Source organism: Chanodichthys erythropterus, chromosome 13 (assembly GCF_024489055.1).
Source record: "Chanodichthys erythropterus isolate Z2021 chromosome 13, ASM2448905v1, whole genome shotgun sequence".
In the NCBI taxonomy this organism is placed as follows: domain Eukaryota; kingdom Metazoa; phylum Chordata; class Actinopteri; order Cypriniformes; family Xenocyprididae; genus Chanodichthys; species Chanodichthys erythropterus.
In genome coordinates, this window is record NC_090233.1 from 46,770,773 (window position 1) to 46,791,704 (window position 20,932).

A 20,932-nucleotide genomic window follows, 5' to 3' on the forward strand; every position below is an offset into this window, starting at 1 on the left:
CACGCCTTCGCTGATCGCCCAGAACAAAGTCTCGTCGCCGCTGATCGTCCAGAGTCACGTCACGTCTCTAGATCAGTCCGGGAGCGGAGAGGGTTGCGTTCCAGTGTGACTGATCCACCGCTGATTTCAGCACGAGCGGCTGGCATTCCTAAGCCTCCGCCGGCTGCTACGCTCTCAAGTCAACCAGCCGCTTCGCTCTCAAGCCCGGTGGCCGCTTCGCTCTCAAGCCAGCCGGTCGCTTCGCACTCAAGCCAGCCGGTCGCTTTGCACTCAAGCCTGCCGGACGCTTCGCACGCAGGTTCGCCGGTGGCAATGCTCTCAAGTTCGCCGGTGGCAGCGCTCTCAAGTTCGCCGGTGGCAGCGCTCTCAAGTTCGCCGGTTGCAGCGCTCTCAAGCTCGCCGGTGGCAGCGCTCTCAAGCTCGCCGGTGGCAGCGCTCTCAAGCTCGCCGGTTGCAACGCTCTCAAGCTCGCCGGTTGCCATGGACTCAAGCGCCCTGGATGCGGTGGACAATATGGCTGCTTTGCCAGTGCCCACGGGCAAGATGGCCGCCCCCTGGGTGCGTAAGGATGCAGGGGGCGTTCCAGCCACTGAGTCCGCTCCAGAATCCGCTCCAACCAGTGAACCATCGCCTCATCCTCAGAAGAGGAGGAGGAGGAGGAAGAAGGCGTCCTCCTCTCCTCAAGACACAGACGCTCTTCAAGAGGCCGCTGTGGGTCTGGAGACCATTCCAGTGGCCTCTCCTGCTCCGCCCAAGCGCCTTGCCCTGCCGGCGCCACCTGTGCTCCTTGCCCTGCCGGCGCCACCTGTGCGCCTTGCCCTGCCAGCGCCATCCAACTTGCCATCTTGCCCGACCACTGCTGGCATGGGTCTTTGAACGGTTATGGCCATCTTTTGGACTGCAATTTATTATGGCCACTAATGGACTCTGACCCGCTGGGGTCATCTATGGACTCTGTTCTGCAGTGGCCGTCCAAGCCACCTTACCTGCCGTGGTTGCCTGAACCACCTGACCTGCCGTGGCTGCCCAAGCCACCTGACCTTTTGACCTACCGCCTGTACCCTGACTACGACCCTGCCTGTCCTTTGCTGCTCCTGTTTGTTCCTGATTGACCCTGCCTGTACGACCATTCTAATTCTTAATAAAACGCTGCATTTGGATCTCCTGCCTGAGCCTCCCATTCGTAACACTTGACCAAAGATGTTTTAGAAAATTTAAATCTCTCTATTGTTTTATATGAAGGAGTAGGAATGATAACTTTTACATATTTTTGAAGCAAAAACTCTAGTCTACAACCTCCAATACCCAGAAGTCATGTGAACAAAGATTTAATATACTTTTTTTGGCTTTATTTCAGTGACTTAAGTTTTTTGTTTTTTTCAATAACCACGCATAAACGTTATTCCTTCAAAAATACAAACATGTACATACATTTTCCTCACATATTATTGTAGCCTAGTTTGTGCTGAATACAGTGTAATGAACTTTTTCCATTAATATGTTTATGAACATCTGAAAAAAGCACAAATGTCAGGGCATGTCAAAACTTCTCCAGGCCCCAAATCAGCCTCAGACCCCTGAGGGTTAAAGTTACCATCGTTTCTTACTGTATTCACGGAGACAAGAGCCGTCGCTATTTTCATTTTTAAACATGTGCAGTCTGTATAATTCATAAACACAACTTCATTCTTTATAAATCTCTCCAACAGTGAAGCATTAGCCGTTAGCCACAGATCATAGCCTCAAACTCATACAGAATCAAACGTAAATGTAATGAAGGGTCAGAGGAGTGCGGATCCATTTGCAGCTTTTATTAACGATACAACAATACAGTAGGGCAAAGACAGTACCGTGGTCAGGGACAGGCAAAGGATCAGGACTGGCAGCAGTAATCAGAGTCAGGTCACAGGCAATGGTCGTGGTAGGCGGCAAGCAAACAAAGTACAAAGTCCAGGCAGAAATAAGGGCAGGCGGCAACGGATCAAACAGTGTACAACAGTCCAGGTAACAACAAAGAATCAGTCCACAGGAAAAACGCTCGGAATTGATCACCTTAGCAAATCAAGACTTCGCGAGGTATGTGTGCAAGTGAGCGTCTTAAATAGTGTGTGTGATATGGCGCAGGTGCAGGGTTCATCAGTCCCAGGAATGAGGGCCTATGGGTATTGCAGTCCGAATGGTAACCAGTCAATACTCGGGTGATGGTTCCCTCCGGTGGTCCAGAGGATGAGCCGAGGGAGCCACATTCATGACAGAGCCCCCACCCTGTGAGCGGCTCCAGACGCGAGGCGGCGGACGCCGGGGTCTTCCACGCGGTCGAGGGGCCGGTCTCTCCGGATGCGTCCGATGGAACTCCTCCAACAAAGCAGGGTCCAGAATATCATCTGCATCGACCCAGGACCGCTCCTCCGGTCCGTACCCCTCCCAGTCGACCAGGTATTGCAACCTCCGACCCCGGCGCCTGGAATCGAGAAGATCCCGAACCTGATAGGCCTCCTCGCCCTCAATCAGCATTGGCGGGGGATTGCGGTCTAACGCTCCCTCCGGCTCCTCTCCCGGACCCCCGGAGGGTTTCAGCAGCGAGACATGAAAGGTGGGAGAAACACGGTAATTAGCAGGTAAATTCAACCGAAACGATACAGGAGAGATTTGTCTAGTGATTTGAAAAGGCCCTACATACCTGGGACTGAGTTTCTTGCACGGAAGTCTCAACCGTAGATCCCTGGTTGACAGCCAGACCCACTGACCGACCGAGTACTGGGGTGAAGGTCGACGATGTCGATCAGCCTGCTCTCTCTGTCTCCTGACAGCCCGCTGCAAGTGATGGTGAGCTAGATCCCATGTTTCCTCACTCCTCCGTAGCCAGTCATTGAGAGCTGGGAGCTCTGAAGGTTCACCAGACCAGGGGAATAATGGCGGTTGATAGCCCAGGACGCATTGGAAAGGTGTGACTCCCGTAGAGGGCTTACGGAGCGAGTTTTGGGCATACTCTGCCCACATCAGGAAGCGACTCCACTCAGCTTGTTGGTGCTGGCAATAGGTGCGTAGAAAGCGGGTAAGCTCTTGGTTAAGGCGTTCCGTTTGCCCGTTGGATTCTGGATGGTAGCCGGAGGTAAGACTGACGTTGATATTAAGGGTTTTGAAGAAGGCGGCCCATACTCGGGAGGTGAATTGTGGTCCTCGATCGGAGACTATGTCCTCTGGAAGCCCGTAAAGCCGGAACACGTAGTTGCATAATACCTCGGCAGTTTCTAAGGCCGTGGGGAGTTTGGGGAGCGGAATGAGTCGACACGCTTTGGAGAAGCGATCGACCACTGTGAGGATGGTGGTGTGACCCTGTGAGAGAGGCAGGTCTATAGCTATGTGTGACCAGGGTCGATGTGGAATGGGCAGAGGCTGGAGTAGTCCGGCAGGTGCTTGGTGTGAGGGTTTAGAGGTTTGGCAGGCGTGACAGTTGTGAAGGAACTGAATGACATCGTGTAGCATGTTTCCCCACCAGAAGCGATTTTGTAGAAGGTTGTATGTGGCCGTGATACCTGGGTGGCCGGAGTTGGGTAGATCATGGACGTGATGCAGGACTTTATCTCGCAGGGGTGCTGGAACATAAACGCGGTTAGGTGGGCACTCCGCTGGCGGAGGGGTTTGTGTGTTGGCCTGGGTGATTTCGGTCATTATATCCCATTGCACGGGAGCAAGCAATATTGACTCGGGGATTACTGGCTCGACTGGGTTGGTTTGCTCGGCGTGTTCCGTTTGCCTGGACAAGGCGTCAGCCTTAGTATTCTTAGACCCCGGTCTGTAGGTGACCATGAAGTTGAATCGAGTGAAGAACATGGCCCACCTGGCCTGTCGAGGGTTTAAACGTTTAGCCGCGCGGAGGTACTTCAAGTTTTTATGGTCCGTGAGAACGGTAAACTGGTGTTGTGCTCCCTCCAACCAGTGCCGCCACTCCTCGAATGCCGCTTTCATGGCTAATAGTTCGCGGTCCCCTACATCATAGTTCCGTTCCGCGGATGATAGTTTTCTGGAGTAGAAGGCGCAGGAGAACAGTTTCTCTGGGTTACCTTGGCGTTGGGACAGAATGGCGCCGATCCCGGTGTTGGATGCGTCCACCTCGACAATGAACGGGCGCTCTGGGTCTGGGTGATGGAGAATGGGAGCTGTGGTGAATCGCTCTTTTAGGTCTTTGAATGCTTGATCGGCTGCCAGGGACCAGCTCAAACGGGACGAGGTACGCTTGGTCATTGATGTTAGGGGCACTGCCACACTGCTGAAGTTCCTTATGAATCGTCTGTAGAAATTGGCGAAGCCCAGGAATCGTTGCAATTCTTTCAACGTGCGTGGTTTGGGCCATTCAAGCACGGCTTTTACTTTGCCATCATCCATGGCCACCCCGTCTCTGCTGATGACGTACCCCAGGAAGGATGTGGAAGTGCGGTGAAACTCGCATTTCTCGGCTTTAGCATAGAGCTGATGTTGGATGAGTCTCTGGAGCACTGCTCGCACGTGCTGGACGTGTTCTGAGAAGGAGTTCGAGTAGATGAGGATATCGTCTATGTACACAATAACCCAGCGATTCAGCATAACTCGGAAAACGTCATTGATATAGGACTGGAACACAGCTGGACTGTTGGACAGGCCGAACGGCATCACGAGGGTCTCATAGTGGCCTGAGGTTGTGGAGAAAGCAGTCTTCCATTCGTCTCCTTCTCGGATGCGGATGAGGCTGTAGGCGCAACGTAGATCAAGCTTGGTGAAATATTCGGCTTGCTGCAGTTGTTCTAGGGCGGCTGGCACTAGGGGTAGTGGGTAGCGGAATTTAACTGTGATGTCGTTCAGGGCGCGGTAATCAACGCAGGGTCTTAATCCACCGTCTTTCTTTTTCACGAAGAAGAAGCCCGCGGAGGCAGGTGACGTAGATGGTCGAATAAACCCCTTGGCTAGTTCTTCTTCAATGTAAGCTTTCATAGAGGCCGTCTCGGGCTGAGACAAGGGAAAAATTCTGCCCTTGGGGGGCGTAGAGTCAGGTAGCAGGTCAATGGCACAGTCGCTGGGCCGGTGAGGAGGCAGTTCGGTGGATTTCTTTTTGCTGAATGCCATGGCCAGATCTGCATACTCGTCGGGGACGTTGAGTTGCTCGGGTTCACCTTCAGCGATTTCCACAGTTCGGAGGGGTAATGGGACCACGGTACTCAGACAATGTTCATGGCAGTGACTGTCCCATTGGATAATCTCCCCCTCCTTCCAGGATACATGGGGATTGTGGGTGCGTAGCCAGGGTAAACCAAGGATGATGGGGTTGTTAGGTGAGTGAATGATGTAAAAGTGAATGAATTCTTGATGAAGGATTCCATGTGCAGCTTGAGCTCCTCTGTGATGTGAGCCACTCTGCCTCCTCCGATGGGTTTACCATCTAGCGCCTCCAATGTTAATGAAGAGGGATACTCAGTTAGCGCAATGTGATGGGTTTTAGCAAACGTTTCCGACATGAAATTCCCAGCCGCCCCCGAGTCCAGCAGAGCATGAGTGGTAATGAAACAATCGTTTATGACTATTTGAACGGGAATCTTGAGGCAATTGGTCAGACATTTGTGAGGGGGAAGCGCACTCACCGCTTTGGAGTTCGTTAAGTTGGGACGGATCGGGCAGTTGATCTTGTAATGTCCCGCCTGCCCGCAATACAAGCACAGGTGCAAGTGTCGTCTTCGTTCTCTCTCTTCAGGTTGCAAAGGTGTGTACCCCAGCTGCATAGGCTCTTGACCGTAAGTGGAGGGAGTTTGGGTTTGAGTGGGGTGGCGTGAACGGAGCAGGTTGTCGATATGTATAGCCAGCTCGATGAAAGAGCTCAGTGAATGACCCTCGTCGCGGCATGCCAACTCCGTTTGTAGTTCCAAGGACAGGCCCCGACGGAAGAGCAGTTTCAGGGTATCCTCCACCCAGTTGGTCTGTGCGGCTAGCGTGCGAAATTGGAGTGCATACTCAGCCGCTGAGCTTTTGCCTTGACTCAGAGAAAGCAGCTGTTCGCCTGGGTTCTGGCCGCCGGCAGAGTGCTCGAATACCTCTCTGAATCGTTGTAAGAATTCTGTATACGTGGTAAATACTGATCCGTCTTCTCCCCAGATGGCTGTGGCCCAGTCCAACGCCTTGCCGGTCAGCAGAGAGCAAACGAAGGAAACACGGCTGGTATCTGTGGGGTACAGAGTGGGCTGCTGATTAACGTACAAAGAACATTGCAGGATAAATCCCTTACATCTCGACGGTGTGCCATCGAACTTTTCCGGGAGGGCTAGTCGAGGATTGACAACAGGTGGACTGGGAGCGGGTGGCGGAGCTGCCGCCGCGGCCTGCGGCATGGCCGCCTCGATGGGGTTGAGACGCAGGCCCTGGAGCGTCTTTACCAGCTCTTCAGTCAACGAGGTGAGTCGCATCAATTGATGATGATGCAAGGCGAGTTGACTGGCTTGGGCGGACAGTTCCGTGGAGATCTGAGCGAGAGCTGCTGGATCGCTGTGTGGCGAAGTCTTCTGTAATGAAGGGTCAGAGGAGTGCGGATCCATTTGCAGCTTTTATTAACGATACAACAATACAGTAGGGCAAAGACAAAGGAGAAAAGAAAAACAACAAAACAAAACATTCATGAGGTGTTTTTGTTTTTAGCTGTTCGATAACATGAGTGAGGTATCTCACCACCCTTCCTATCTTGCAAAGAGAAGAGATATGCTGAGAGTTTATATTGTAATTGGTCTTTCAACTGACAGACATGGTGTTATTGGTGCTTCCAGGATCTGTCACTCCAGAGGCATTTCACATAGTGAGATACCTCATTATGTTATCAGAGAACCAGGGTTACGTAAGTGTACCTAATGTTTCCAGGTGTGTCTTGGTGTTATTTCTTTATCCTTTGTATTTACCGAACCTATTTGCCATTGTCCTTTCTTTGAGGTCATTTGATCTAACATATAATAATTTTGCAAGATGATCTTTTGAGTCAAGTCACCTTTATTTATATAGTGTTTTTTTACAATGCTGATTGTGTCAAAGCAGCTTTACAGTGATAACTTGTAAATCATTTTGGCTGTACAGCAGCTATTAAAGAAAATGGACCTTTTTTGGATTGTAAATCATGCATGCTATATGCCTTCCACAGTAATACTTTTTCTGTTTTTGCACATTATGGTGTCTGAACAGTCTCATCTTTCACTGAATGACCTTTTGCATTAGATTTTCTTGCAGGTGAAGTCAGATTCTACATTTGAATAGTAGTGTTGTAGTCAAGACCGCCTAAACCAAGACCACTGTGTGTTGAGACCAATTCAAGACCAAGACTTTGAGGGGTTGAGACCAAGACAAGACCAAGACCAAATCAAGTTGAGACAGAGTCAAGACCAAGACCAGACTAGCATCCACATTTATTCATTAATTGCATTTTTAAACAATAATTACAATTAGAATAATAAGACACTATATAGAGCTGTTACCAATCAATTTAAATCTCTAACAACAAAATTCATCTTTACACTGCAGAGGTGGAACAGAAGTTGGCACAATTACAAATGCATAAATAATGTTGAGATTAATATTTTAAAAATGTTGCTTATTAAACATTTGTAAAAAAATAAATAAAGAAAGAAAGAAATAAAGAAAGTAAAAAATCATTATCATGTTTGTGCTCATATCTGTGAAAACGGACCCCTTTCTTGTGATAATTGCTAAATATAGCCTATCATATAATATAAATCAAGATTCTTATAAAAGTACTTTTTTGCAATCATATCTTAATAATCAAATATTCATAATCATAATTTTGTGGGCATTTGTATTAATTTTAGTGACATTTTTTGACACAATCCTTTGTTGATTTTTGACCTGGTACAACAGTAACAAAATAAATGAAATCAGAAATAAGTCATTGATTGCATGTGAAGCAGGAAGTTTTACATTCAATCAAATTAATGATGTTAACAAAGAAATCAGACAACGCAATGGCAATTTAGCAATATCCCTGCAGTTGTGGTCTTGACCAGTCTTGAAATAAAACCCTGAGTCCTTTAGTCTGAGACAAGACAGAGACCAAATGTGGCCGAGACCAAGGCAAGACCAAGACCTTCAAACATGGTCTTAAAGGGTCATGAAACCCCAGAACACATTTTCTGAGCTGTGAACAGATATGTATAGGCTGTACATCATTGAAAACACTAAAAGTACTCATTAATTTTATTTAAAAGTTCAAATTAGTTATTTTTGCATTTTTCAGAGCGATTTCGAACTTCCGGTTTGAAAAGCAAAGTCGGAGCAACGTCACAAAATCTGACGTCATCGTGTACCACCAGCAAGATCCAGAGTGCTGGTTGGCTCCAAGTATGGGCTGGTCGAACATGCTGACGTCAACAGTTTCTGCATGTCCATTTATGCATGACTTAAAGCTCATTCAATCAAATCACTGCACTGTAGTATGCATAAGATTATAACTGCGGTATTATGCATGAGGAAGTATCTCTTCTCTCGCCTCAGTCTCTTGTCATTCAGAGACATATCGTTGGTGTTAGTTTCCTCAGTGCCACAACACAGTGTGTTTTCCTGTGACCCGACCAGAGCAGAGGTTTGTGTGCATGTGGATTGTTTTGCTGTAATCTACCAGCACAAATGGAAAATATGTTCGCATGAGATCGCATTACAGCACAGAATTCAAATTTCCTCTGCCTGCTCTAGCTACGTTCAAACACACAAGCTGTATGTAGGTTCTGTTTCCCTCAGCACAGCAGCACATGTGTTGTTTGTATTTTGCTTGCGATGTGGTCAGAGCTGGAGTTTGAATACGAACACATGAAAAATATGATTGTTATGATATATTGATTGCTCCTGGCTGCTCGATTGCTCCTGTCTGCCTCGTTGCTCAGAGTGGTTTGCGTCTGTAACTCTGTATAGCTTTGTTTTGAATCTCTTACTTTTATTCATTGTTGCTTATATTATTATTACCTATATATAATTGTTATGATATAGACACGGAGGCAGAGATAAAAGCAATCCAGGTGAGTTTATTGGAACAATATGTGAACACAGAGAGGTAATGGCAGTTATCAGGTTCTTGAGAGATGAATAGAGAGTAATACTGTCCTTGTATGGTTGGTTAATCCAGGAGCTGAGATGAGATGAAGGGAGACGTTGGAGACACTCACACACACAGAAGGGTAAGCACATGAAGGGACCAGGAGACGAAGGAGATGTAGGAGATCGCTGGAGCAGGTAAGTATGATGAAGGGGAGTCCTTAAGGTAAGCATAAACACGAGGTATTGCAAACGAGACCGGACAGTGAGTGTGTGTGAGTGTGGTGGCTTTGTAGTGCTGGTGATTGCCGAGTGAATGAGATGCAGGTGGCGGTGATTAGTACGCTGGTGATTGGGTGCGTGGGTACTGTGGTGAGGTGGAGCCTGGCGTGTCTGTGACAGTACCCCCCCTCCCACAGCCCGCTCCTGAGGGCCGCGGACACCGACGTCATGGTGGTCTTCCCCTGGGTCGTGGGGCAGGTCTGTCTGGATGGTTGGTATAGAAGTTCTGTAACAGAAGAGGATCAAGGATATCGTTCCTGGGAATCCATGAGCGTTCCTCGGGACCATAGTCCTCCCAGTCCACGAGGTATTCGAGTTTGCCACCACGGCGCCGGGAATCCAGGATCTCGTGGACCACGTAGGCTGTGCCGTCTTCTAGGAGAAGTGGAAGGGGGGGCTCGGCGGCTGCCACGTCAGGCTCTGTGGAGGGAACAACAGAAGGGTGGTAAGGTTTGAGTAGGGATATGTGAAATGTAGGGTGAATTCTGCTATACTGTGCCGGGAGTTGGAGACGATAGGTGACGGGGTTGATCTGCCGAAGGATGCTGAATGGGCCAATGAAGCGGGGACTCAGCTTCTTGCAGGGCAGACGCATCCTGATGTCCCGGGTGGACAGCCAGACCTTCTGCCCCGGCTGGTAGTCAGGAGCTTCAGAGCGACGAAGGTCGGCTGCCATCTTGCGTCTGCGCAGGGCTCTCTGCAGCTGGTGGTGAGCTGAGTCCCACACCCTCTCGCTCTCCCGGAACCAGTAGTCGACTGCCGGAACGTCGGAGGGTTCCCCGTCCCAGGGGAACATCGGGGGTTGGTAGCCGAGTATGCACTGGAAGGGTGTTAGTCCTGTTGAGGCTTGGCGGAGGGAGTTCTGTGCGTACTCGGCCCAACCCAGGTACTGGTTCCAGGAGTTCTGGTGGCCGTGACAGAAGGTACGCAGGAAGCGGCCGATCTCCTGAATCTTCCGTTCCGTCTGCCCGTTCGACTGAGGATGGTATCCAGACGATAGGCTGACGGTCACACCCAGGAGGGAGAAGAAGGCTTTCCAGACGTGGGAGACAAACTGGGGTCCTCTGTCGGAGACGATGTCTTCAGGTAATCCATAATAGCGAAATGATTAAACATTAGTTCTGCGGTGGCCATGGCGGTAGGTAGACCCTCCAGGGGTATTAATCGGCAGGATGCATGTGTGACCGTCAGATTCGGGGAGATCGGTGACGAAGTCCACTCCCAGGTGTGACCAGGGTCTCTCAGGAACGGGCAGAGGAAAGAGCTTGCCAGTGGGAAGATGGCGTGGGCTCTTGGAGATGGCGCACTCCCTGCAGCCCTGCACGTACCTCCTGACGTCGTTGGCCATGTTGGGCCACCAGAAGCGTTGTTTGAGCAACGAGAGGGTCTCCTTGACCCCCGGGTGACCAGTGCCAAGTGAAGAGTGAACGTTGTGCAGGAGTGGAGTGCGACATGCCCGTGTGATGTACTGCAAGCCCGGTGGGCAACCCGGCGGAGTGCGTGTGGAGGCATTGGCGGAGGGAATGGTTTCCTCGGACCACTGGATAGGGCTCACGAAGATGGACTCCGGCAGAATAGTATCAGGTTTTTCGGGCTTTTCCTCAGGAGCATAGAGGCGAGATAAGGCATCAGCCTTCGTATTCTTAGAACCAGGACGGTAGGAGATGGAGAAGTTGAATCTAGAGAAGAACATAGCCCAGCGAGCTTGGCGAGGGTTGAGTCTCTTAGCAGCCTTCAGATATTCGAGATTCTTGTGATCAGTGAGAACTTGAAACGGGTGAGCAGCTCCCTCCAACCAATGCCTCCACTCCTCAAGGGCAAGCTTGACGGCCAGGAGTTCGCGGTCACCGATGTCGTAGTTGACCTCCGCCGGGTTGAGCTTGCGGGAGAAGAAGGCGCATGGATGGAGTCTATTTGGTGTCCCCTGCTGCTGTGAAAGGACCGCTCCCACTCCAGTGGTAGATGCGTCCACCTCTACTATGAACGGGAGGTCCGGGTTAGGGTGGACAAGGAGGGGAGCGGTGGTGAAGGCTTTCTTCAGGGTCTCAAAGGCGTTGGTGGCTAATGGAGACCAGGACAGAGACTTGGGCTGGTGACGGAGTAGGTTGGTGAGTGGACTGACGATAGTGCTGTAATTTTTGATGAACCGGCGGTAGAAATTGGAGAAGCCTAGGAATCTTTGGAGTTCTTTGATAGTGGTAGGAGTGGGCCAGGACTGTATAGTGGAGACCTTCCCCTCGTCCATCCGGATGCCACTGTGATCAATCACGTACCCCAGGAACTGGACGGAGGGTTGGTGGAATGAGCATTTTTCAGCCTTGAGGAAGAGATGGAACTGCCGTAAGCGCTGGAGGACCTCCGCAACGTGGTGGCGATGTTCGGCCAAGCATCGGGAGTAGATGAGGATGTCATCTATATAAACCAGAACGGACTTATGGAGAAACTCCCGGAGCACCTCGTGGATGAAATACTGGAATACGGAGGGGGCGTTGACCAGGCCATACGGCATCACGAGGTATCGGTAGTGTCCAGTGGGCGTGACAAAGGCGGTCTTCCACTCGTCCCCCTCACGTATCCGGATGAGGTTATACGCGCTGCGGAGGTCCAACTTCGTGAACACAGTGGCACCGCGGAGATGTTCCAGGGCCGCTGGGACGAGGGGAAGTGGATAGCGGAACTTTATGGTTATTTTGTTGAGTGCACGGTAATCGATGCAGGGCCTCAAGCCTCCGTCCTTCTTAGCCACGAAGAAGAAGCTTGAAGCAGCAGGGGAAGTAGACGGGCGGATGTAACCTTGTTCGAGTGCCTCTTTGATGTATTCCTCCATGGCCTTCTCCTCCGGTATGGACAGGGGGTATATGCGTCCCCTGGGCACTGGTTCACCCGGCAGCAGATCGATGGCGCAGTCCCATGGCCGGTGTGGAGGAAGCTTGGAGGCGCGTTGCGGGCAGAAAAAGTCGCTGAAGGGGGCGTAGTCAGGGGGAACATCCACGGAGCGCTTCTCAACAGGGCTCTCGATGGACGTGGCATTCACGAGAAGAGGCTTGGAGAGTGGAGATTTCGGAACAGGAAGCGCTGGGAAGCAGTCTGGGAAGCAGCGATCGCCCCACTTCAGGACTTTGCCCGTGCGCCAGGAGATGTTGGGGTTGTGTAGTTCCAACCACGGGCGCCCTAGAACCACGTCAGCGGTGGATTCCTCCAGAACCAGCAAATGGATGTGTTCAGTGTGCAGGATTCCGATGCTGAGTTGAAGTGGCCCCACGCAGTGACGGATGTGTTTGCGGCTTAGGGGTTTGCCCGTGATGGAGTGGATTTGATAGCTCGTCGGTGAAGGAGAGATCTTAAGGTTGAGTTGTCTACAGAGGGTGCCTGAGATGAAGTTTCCGGCTGACCCTGAATCAAGGAGCGCCACCACTGGAACAGAGATGTTAGCAGCAGTAAGGGTTACAGTTGTAGTGAGTGGTTTCATTTTCTGAATGGAGGGAAATATTGCACTCACCATGGGTCGAGGAGGACGTATTGGGCATGTGGAGAGATTATGCCCCATAGTTCCGCAATAGAGACAGAGATTCAGGGCCAGCCTTCTTTGTCTTTCGTTTGGGGTGAGACGAGAATGATCGATTTGCATGGGTTCGTTGGCTGGTTCTGGGGAGCTGACGGGTTCGGACCGACGGAGGAGGTTGGTGGTGGATGACTGGCCCTGGTGTTCTTGAATACACGACTGCATACGGGACCCCACGCGGATGGCGAGTTGGATGAAGCGTTCTAATCCCATGGAGTCCTCGTATGCAGCGAGATGCAGCCGCACGGAGGGTTCCAGCCCCTGACGGAACGTGGTGATGAGGGCTTGCTCGTTCCATCCGCTGGTGGCGGCTAGCGTTCGAAACTGCAAGGCATATTCGTTAACAGATAGGTTTCTTCGTTTAGATTATAAAGTTTCTCACCAGTCGAGGAATCAGTCAGAGGTTTCCCGAATACTTCCCGGAAGTGGGAGACGAACGCCGAATAGGATTGGACGACTGGGCCTTTCTGGGTCCATAACAAATCTGCCCATTGCAGAGCCTTCCCTTGCAGTTGTGAAATAATGAACGCTATTTTAGCCGTGTCTGTGGTGTAGAGGTGCGGCTGCATCTCCAGGACCAGCTCACATTGGAGAAGGAATCCGCTGCATTCCTCCGCCGATCCAGAGTAGGGCGCCAGTTTGGCCATGGGACTGGCGGTGAATGCAGGTGAAGGAGCGGTGCTGGTGGGTGCGGAGACAGCCGTGTTGAGGAATGACGATGTTGAGGGCTGTGGTGTGAGTGCTCGACGCAGCACGTCCACGAGTTCCTGGAATGGATCGTTAGTACTCATGCCGTTAGTTGTTATGGTCCGGTCTTCTGTTATGATATAGACACGGAGGCAGAGATAAAAGCAATCCAGGTGAGTTTATTGGAACAATATGTGAACACAGAGAGGTAATGGCAGTTATCAGGTTCTTGAGAGATGAATAGAGAGTAATACTGTCCTTGTATGGTTGGTTAATCCAGGAGCTGAGATGAGATGAAGGGAGACGTTGGAGACACTCACACACACAGAAGGGTAAGCACATGAAGGGACCAGGAGACGAAGGAGATGTAGGAGATCGCTGGAGCAGGTAAGTATGATGAAGGGGAGTCCTTAAGGTAAGCATAAACACGAGGTATTGCAAACGAGACCGGACAGTGAGTGTGTGTGAGTGTGGTGGCTTTGTAGTGCTGGTGATTGCCGAGTGAATGAGATGCAGGTGGCGGTGATTAGTACGCTGGTGATTGGGTGCGTGGGTACTGTGGTGAGGTGGAGCCTGGCGTGTCTGTGACAATAATATTGCCTACCACATTAATCTGATGTCGCTAGCTTTGAATCTTTGAATCTAAATCGCTGTTACAACGCATTTGCATTTCACTAGCTTGTTAACTTGTCATCAGTCTCTCGTGCGCTCCTTTTTCAACGTGTTCATCAAACAGCTGTGGTAACTCGGATCAGTCTACAAACACGGTGAGTCATGTCATCCTCTCTCAGCATTGTGTCCTGTTCCATTTGCCACATGTTCAGCATAGCTCTCTCTGTCAGCGACGAGGGATTTACATGTCATAAATGTAGGGAAATAGTCAGGCTGACAGAGAGAATCTCAGAATTAGAGACACACATCTAAACTTTAATCAAGGATAGTAAGAATGCAAGGGCTTCAGATAATGTTTTGGATGCGACCAGCTTAGTGAACTCTGTACATTGTTCAGCTCCGGCTGTAGAGCCCGCGCAGCAGGGCACTTAGGTAACGGTGAGGCAGCCTAGCCATGGAAAACACCACTCTTCCTTTCCAATAAGAACATCAAACAGGTTCTCCCCTCTCAGTGAACTCAGAATCCTGTTGAAAGTGCCTTAGTTATTGGCGATTCTATTACACGGAATGTGAAAATAGAGACACAAGCCACCATAGTCACATGTTTGCCGGGGGCTAGAGCTCCTGACATTAAAGCAAATTATTATTCACGTCGACACTAATGATGTTCAACTTCGCCAGTCAGAGATCACTAAAATTAGCAATAAAGAGGTGTGTGAACTCGCAAGTACAATGTCAGGAGAAGTAATTTGCTCTGGTCCCCTTCCTGTTCGTTGGAGTGATGAGATAGTTAGCAGATTATCATCACTCAATGGCTGGCTGTCTAAGTGGTGTCTGCAAAAATAATATAGGTCTCATAGACAATTGGAAAAGTTTTTGGGGCATACCTGACCTGTTGAAAGGAGATGGTATTCATGCCTCCCGGGATGGTGCTGCTCTTCTCTCTAGTAATATGGCACATAGTCTTAGAGCTGAAACATGACAAACTGGGGCCCAGGTCAGGAAAAAGCAGCAGACAGACTGGCTAAACCGACCGACTGCTAGCTGCCTCACATTACAGAAGTCAGATGATTCCCAACACATAGAATACATACTGTGGCGAGGGGGGCGTGGTTTAGCGGGGTCTGCGGCAGGAGGGAGTGTCTGGGGATGTGCGGTGATTGAACGGGTTGAATGTAAATCACGAACACCTGTTTCTCGTTCCAGTAACTGGCGTGGAGACAGGATAAAACGCCAGGAGAAGCAGGAGCGTGTGAGAGAGAGAGGGACTGCTGACAGTCGGACTAAGTGAGCTGTGCTCGTGTCGTGGAGTGAAGCCCGTCCTTGGATGTGGAATTATTGAGTGTGCGTTGCACCGTCTTTTTGTTTATGTGTTGGATATTTTTCTCTGGTGAGAATAAAGACTGTCAGCAGCCCTAAAGCCGATTCCTGTCCTCTTCCTTCCCATTACACAAAGAACCTTCGTTACACTGGTGCCGAAACCCGGGAAGGAAGACGGAAGCCGCCGCCATGCAGGCATCCCCCGCCGCTGGAAAGCCGTTTGCGGACATCATTGCATCCCTCGCGGTCCTGCATCAAGAACAACATCGGGCCCTGATGGATCTTCGGAGTGACCAGGAACGCCGCTTCGAGGCGATCATCCAGGGCCAGCAGGAGGACCGCGAGAGGTTCCGGAGCTGGATAGACCGGGAGGTTCCCACGGCGACCAGCGCGGCAGCTGCTGGCCCCTTCCAGCTGCCACTGCAGAAGATGGGCCCGCAAGATGACCCGGAGGCCTTCCTGGACCTGTTCGAAAAGGCTGCTGAGGTCTCAGGTTGGCCCCGGGACCAGTGGCCCATGCGGCTCGTCCCGCTGCTCTCGGGCGAGTCGCAGGTGGCAGCACAGCAGCTGCCCGTCCAGAACCTCCTGGTCTTCAACGACCTCAAGAGGGCCATCCTGCAGCGGGTCGGCCGCTCCCCCGAGCAGCACCGTCAGCGCTTCCGGTCTCTGGAGCTGGGGGAGGCGGGCCGACCCTTCGTGTTGGCCCAACAGCTCCGGGACTCGTGCCGCAAATGGCTGATGGCCGACGGAGGCGACGCGGAGCAAATGATCGATCGCGTGGTGCTGGAACAGTTCACCACTCGGCTCCCAAAGAAGACCGCCGAGTGGGTCCAGTGCCACCGGCCCACGTCGCTGGATTCGGCCATCCAATTGGCGGAGGACCACTTGGTGGCGTGCCCAGGGGTCGGCGAATCCCTGCCATCTGTCTCTCTCTCTCCCTCTCTTCTTCCCCTCTCTCTCTCTAAACCTGTCCCTCTACCTAGGTCCCGTCCGCCCGGCCCGCCTCGTGTTCCGCCCCGAGGGCGGGGTGGAACGGATTCTCGGCAGTTCGTGGCGCCAAGAGCCCCGCCCAGGGGGGCGGGACTGGCCACCGCCGGGCTGGACCCCGCGCCTGCTTCTCCCCTCTCTCCACGCCAATCATTCGGCCCGTTCTCCGCCACTGGAGCGGCGGGCAGGTCTGGGCCGGCCTGTTGGCGTTGCGGGGACCCGGATCACTTCATAGACCGGTGTCCAGTGATGGAGGTGGGGACATTGATCCGGGTCCCGGACGACCTGCAGGTCGCCCCCGGTCAGGCTGGTCAGTACCAGATACCAGTGAGTATCAAGGGGTACATATCAGGCTTTGGTGGACTCGGGTTGTAACCAAACCTCCGTGCATCAAAGCCTGATTTCATCCGGGGCATTGGATACAGGCCGCGTGGTTAAGGTACGGTGTGTGCACGGGGATATCGCGAGTTATCCGTTGGTGTCAGTCGGGATTCTATTTAGGGGTCAAAAGGATAGTGTGGAGGTGGCAGTTAATCCGCACCTCCGGCACCCGTTAATTTTGGGGACGAATTGGCCCGCATTTAATAAATTATTGGGGCATTTATGCTCGGGTGCCTCTTGGAGTAAGTGTACGCGGGGAAGGGAAGTGCGAGTGCAGGCGGGGAGACTGACCGGGGACCAGTGGTGACTGCCTCAGGGGAACCGAGCGGGATCGGGAGACTGATTCTCTCGGACCGTGATGATTTTCCCCTGGAGCAGTCTCACGATGACACGCTGAAAAATGCGTTTGAGAGGGTCAGTACGATTGACGGTCAGCCTCTCCAGCCTGGACGACCACTAACTTATCCCTATTTTGCGATTATTAAAGATAGGTTGTATCGAGTGACCCAAGACACTCAATCAAAGGAAGATACAACCCAGTTGTTAGTACCAAAGAGCCGCAGGGAAATGCTTTTCCATGCGGCTCACTCCAACCCAATGGCTGGACACTTAGGACAAACAGCGACACTAAATCGCCTCATGACCCGATTCTTTTGGCCGGGCATTCACGAGAACGTGCGCAGGTGGTGCGCGTCTTGTCGTGAATGTCAGCTGGTAAATCCTCCGGCCACTCCAAAAGCGCCTTTGCGCCCCCTTCCATTAATGCAGGTCCACTTCGAACGAATTGGCATGGACCTCATCGGGCCATTAGAGCGATCAGCGAGAGGGCATCGTTTTGCATTGGTCATTGTGGATTATGCAACACGATATCCAGAAGCAGTGGCTCTCCGCAACATTTCCGCTAAGAGTGTTGCGGACGCCCTCTTCAGTTTAATCTCCCGAGTGGGGATTCCGAAAGAAATCCTCACTGATCAAGGCACGGCGTTTATGTCACGTACGCTACGCGAACTGTACGAATTGTTGGGCATTAAATCGATTCGAACCAGCGTCTTTCACCCACAAACGGACGGGCTGGTCGAACGTTTTAATCGCACGCTTAAATCCATGATTCGTAAGTTCGTTCAAGAAGACGCCAAAAATTGGGATAAATGGTTGGAACCCCTGTTGTTCGCTGTGCGAGAGGTCCCGCAAGCCTCCACGGGGTTTTCCCCCTTCGAGCTTCTCTTTGGGCGCCACCCCCGCGGGGTGTTGGATGTCCTAAGAGAGTCTTGGGAGGACGGACCGTCTCAATCAAAAAATGAAATTCAGTATGTGCTGGACTTGAGAACAAAACTCCACACTTTGGGGCGGCTATCTATGGAGAATTTGTTACAAGCCCAGGACAGACAGTGCCGGTTGTATAACAGGGGAACTAATCTGCGTAAATTTGCACCGGGAGAGAAAGTGCTCGTATTACTCCCCACATCAAGCTCAAAATTACTGGCGAAGTGGCAAGGACCATTTGAGGTCACACGGCGAGTTGGTGATCTCGATTATGAAGTAATACGGTCCGATAGGAGAGGGGCACGTCAAATTTATCACCTCAACCTCCTGAAAAAGTGGAGTGAGGCGGAATCAGTGATGCTGGCGACGGTGATTAGCGGGGAGGATGATCTCGGGCCAGAGGCGAATGTAAAAAAACAATCCCTCGCTCTGGCCCCGGGGGGAGATCACCTTTCGCCCTCACAGCTCACTGATGTTTCCAATTTACAGGCTGAATTTGCCGACGTGTTCTCTCCCCTACCGGGCCGTACTGACCTCATTCAGCACCACATCGAGACAGAGCCGGGCGTGGTGATTCGCAGCCGGCCGTATAGGTTACCTGAACACAAAAAAAGTGGTTCAGGCAGAATTAGAGGCAATGCTTGAAATGGGGGTAATAGAGGAATCCAGCAGTAACTGGGCGAGCCCGATAGTTTTGGTCCCCAAAACAGACGGCTCAGTACGGTTCTGTGTGGATTATCGCAAGGTGAATGCAGTGTCGAAATTCGACGCGTATCCAATGCCGCGTGTGGACGAATTGCTTGACCGGCTCGGTACAGCTCGCTTTTATTCGACACTGGACTTAACAAAAGGGTATTGGCAGATCCCCTTGTCTCCATTATCCAAAGAAAAGACCGCTTTCACGACGCCGTTTGGATTACACCAATTCGTGACCCTTCCGTTCGGGCTGTTCGGGGCACCGGCTACCTTTCAGCGACTCATGGACAAGATCTTACGGCCCCATGCTGCGTATGCGGCTGCCTATCTGGATGACATTATTATTTTTAGTAATGATTGGCAGCGGCATATGCAGCATTTGAGGGCTGTCCTGAGATCGCTGAGAGGGGCTGGGCTCACGGCCAACCCGAAGAAGTGCGCAATTGGGCGCGTGGAAGTAAGGTATCTGGGCTTCCACTTGGGATATGGACAGGTGCGTCCCCAAATTGATAAGACAGCAGCGGTTGCAACCTGTCCGCGTCCCAAGACCAAAAAGGAGGTAAGACAGTTCCTCGGGCTGGCGGGATATTACAGAAGGTTTGTTCCTAATTATTCGGACCTCACCAGCCCGTTGACTGATCTGACTAAAAAGGATGCACCAGATACGGTCCAGTGGACGGAGCTGTGCCAGCAGGCCTTCACCCAGGTGAAGGCTGCTTTATGTGGCGGGCCGTTACTTCATTCCCCTGATTTCTCTCTCCCCTTTTTGTTGCAGACAGACGCGTCGGACAGAGGGCTGGGTGCGGTCCTATCCCAGGAGATAGAGGGTGAGGAGCGGCCGGTGCTGTACATTAGCCGCAAGCTCTCTAAGAGAGAGGCTAAGTACAGCACCGTGGAGAAAGAGTGTTTAGCCATCAGGTGGGCCGTCCTCACCCTCCGCTATTATCTCCTGGGGCGGGAATTCACCCTCTGTTCGGACCATGCCCCTCTGCAGTGGCTCCACCGCATGAAGGACACCAACGCGCGGATCACTCGTTGGTATCTTGCTTTACAGCCTTTTAAATTCAAAGTGATCCACAGGCCGGGTGTTCAGATGGCTGTGGCCGACTTCCTCTCCAGAAATGGGGGGGGGGGGCTGCAGGCCGGACGGCTCCCCGGCCTGAGTCGGGCGGTGGGGGTATGTGGCGAGGGGGCGTGGTTTAGCGGGGTCTGCGGCAGGAGGGAGTGTCTGGGGATGTGCGGTGATTGAACGGGTTGAATGTAAATCACGAACACCTGTTTCTCGTTCCAGTAACTGGCGTGGAGACAGGATAAAACGCCAGGAGAAGCAGGAGCGTGTGAGAGAGAGAGGGACTGCTGACAGTCGGACTAAGTGAGCTGTGCTCGTGTCGTGGAGTGAAGCCCGTCCTTGGATGTGGAATTATTGAGTGTGCGTTGCACCGTCTTTTTGTTTATGTGTTGGATATTTTTCTCTGGTGAGAATAAAGACTGTCAGCAGCCCTAAAGCCGATTCCTGTCCTCTTCCTTCCCATTACACAAAGAACCTTCGTTACACATACACCTAGATATTATCACATAGAGACTGTGTCTGTACCCCAAATTAGTAAAAACAAAAAACTTCCAAACCCATTTAACTCCCTCGGGTCGGCGGTCACGCCGGCGATACCACCGAAGTTTTTTTCTTACCAGTGTGAAAGAGACTCAAAATACTCTGTCAATGTTGCACATACAATTAAGAGTTATACACCATTTTAATCTGTTGAATATCTTCTTTTATTTGTGTACACTCAGAGTAAAAACAAAATGTTGCGCTTTTTGCAAAATAAAGAAAACTAACATGATGCGTAATCTCTCAAAAATTCTGTGTTTATGTAATCTGTATGAAAAGAGAGCCATGTTAGAACACCCACAGGCCGGGTGTTCAGATGGCTGTGGCCGACTTCCTCTCCAGAAATGGGGGGGGGGGGGGGGCTGCAGGCCGGACGGCTCCCCGGCCTGAGTCGGGCGGTGGGGGTATGTGGCGAGGGGGGCGTGGTTTAGCGGGGTCTGCGGCAGGAGGGAGTGTCTGGGGATGTGCGGTGATTGAACGGGTTGAAT

The 20,932-nt window shown here is 51.6% G+C and overlaps 1 protein-coding gene across 1 annotated transcript; it reads left to right on the plus strand.

Moving 5' to 3' along the window:
- The first annotated feature begins 15,292 nt into the window (after window positions 1-15,292).
- On the plus strand, window positions 15,293-20,361 carry LOC137034728 (uncharacterized). The gene is made up of 2 exons (XM_067407878.1): window positions 15,293-16,822; window positions 20,127-20,361. Exons 1-2 carry the CDS (start codon window positions 15,698-15,700, stop codon window positions 20,127-20,129), a joined length of 1,128 nt encoding a protein of 375 aa, XP_067263979.1. The 5' UTR covers window positions 15,293-15,697; the 3' UTR covers window positions 20,130-20,361.
- The last annotated feature ends 571 nt before the right edge of the window (window positions 20,362-20,932 follow it).

Bases quoted from the DNA above. Each gene is read 5' to 3' on its own strand.
- LOC137034728 (XM_067407878.1), top strand. From the start codon at position 15,698: ATGCAGGCATCCCCCGCCGCTGGAAAGCCGTTTGCGGACATCATTGCA.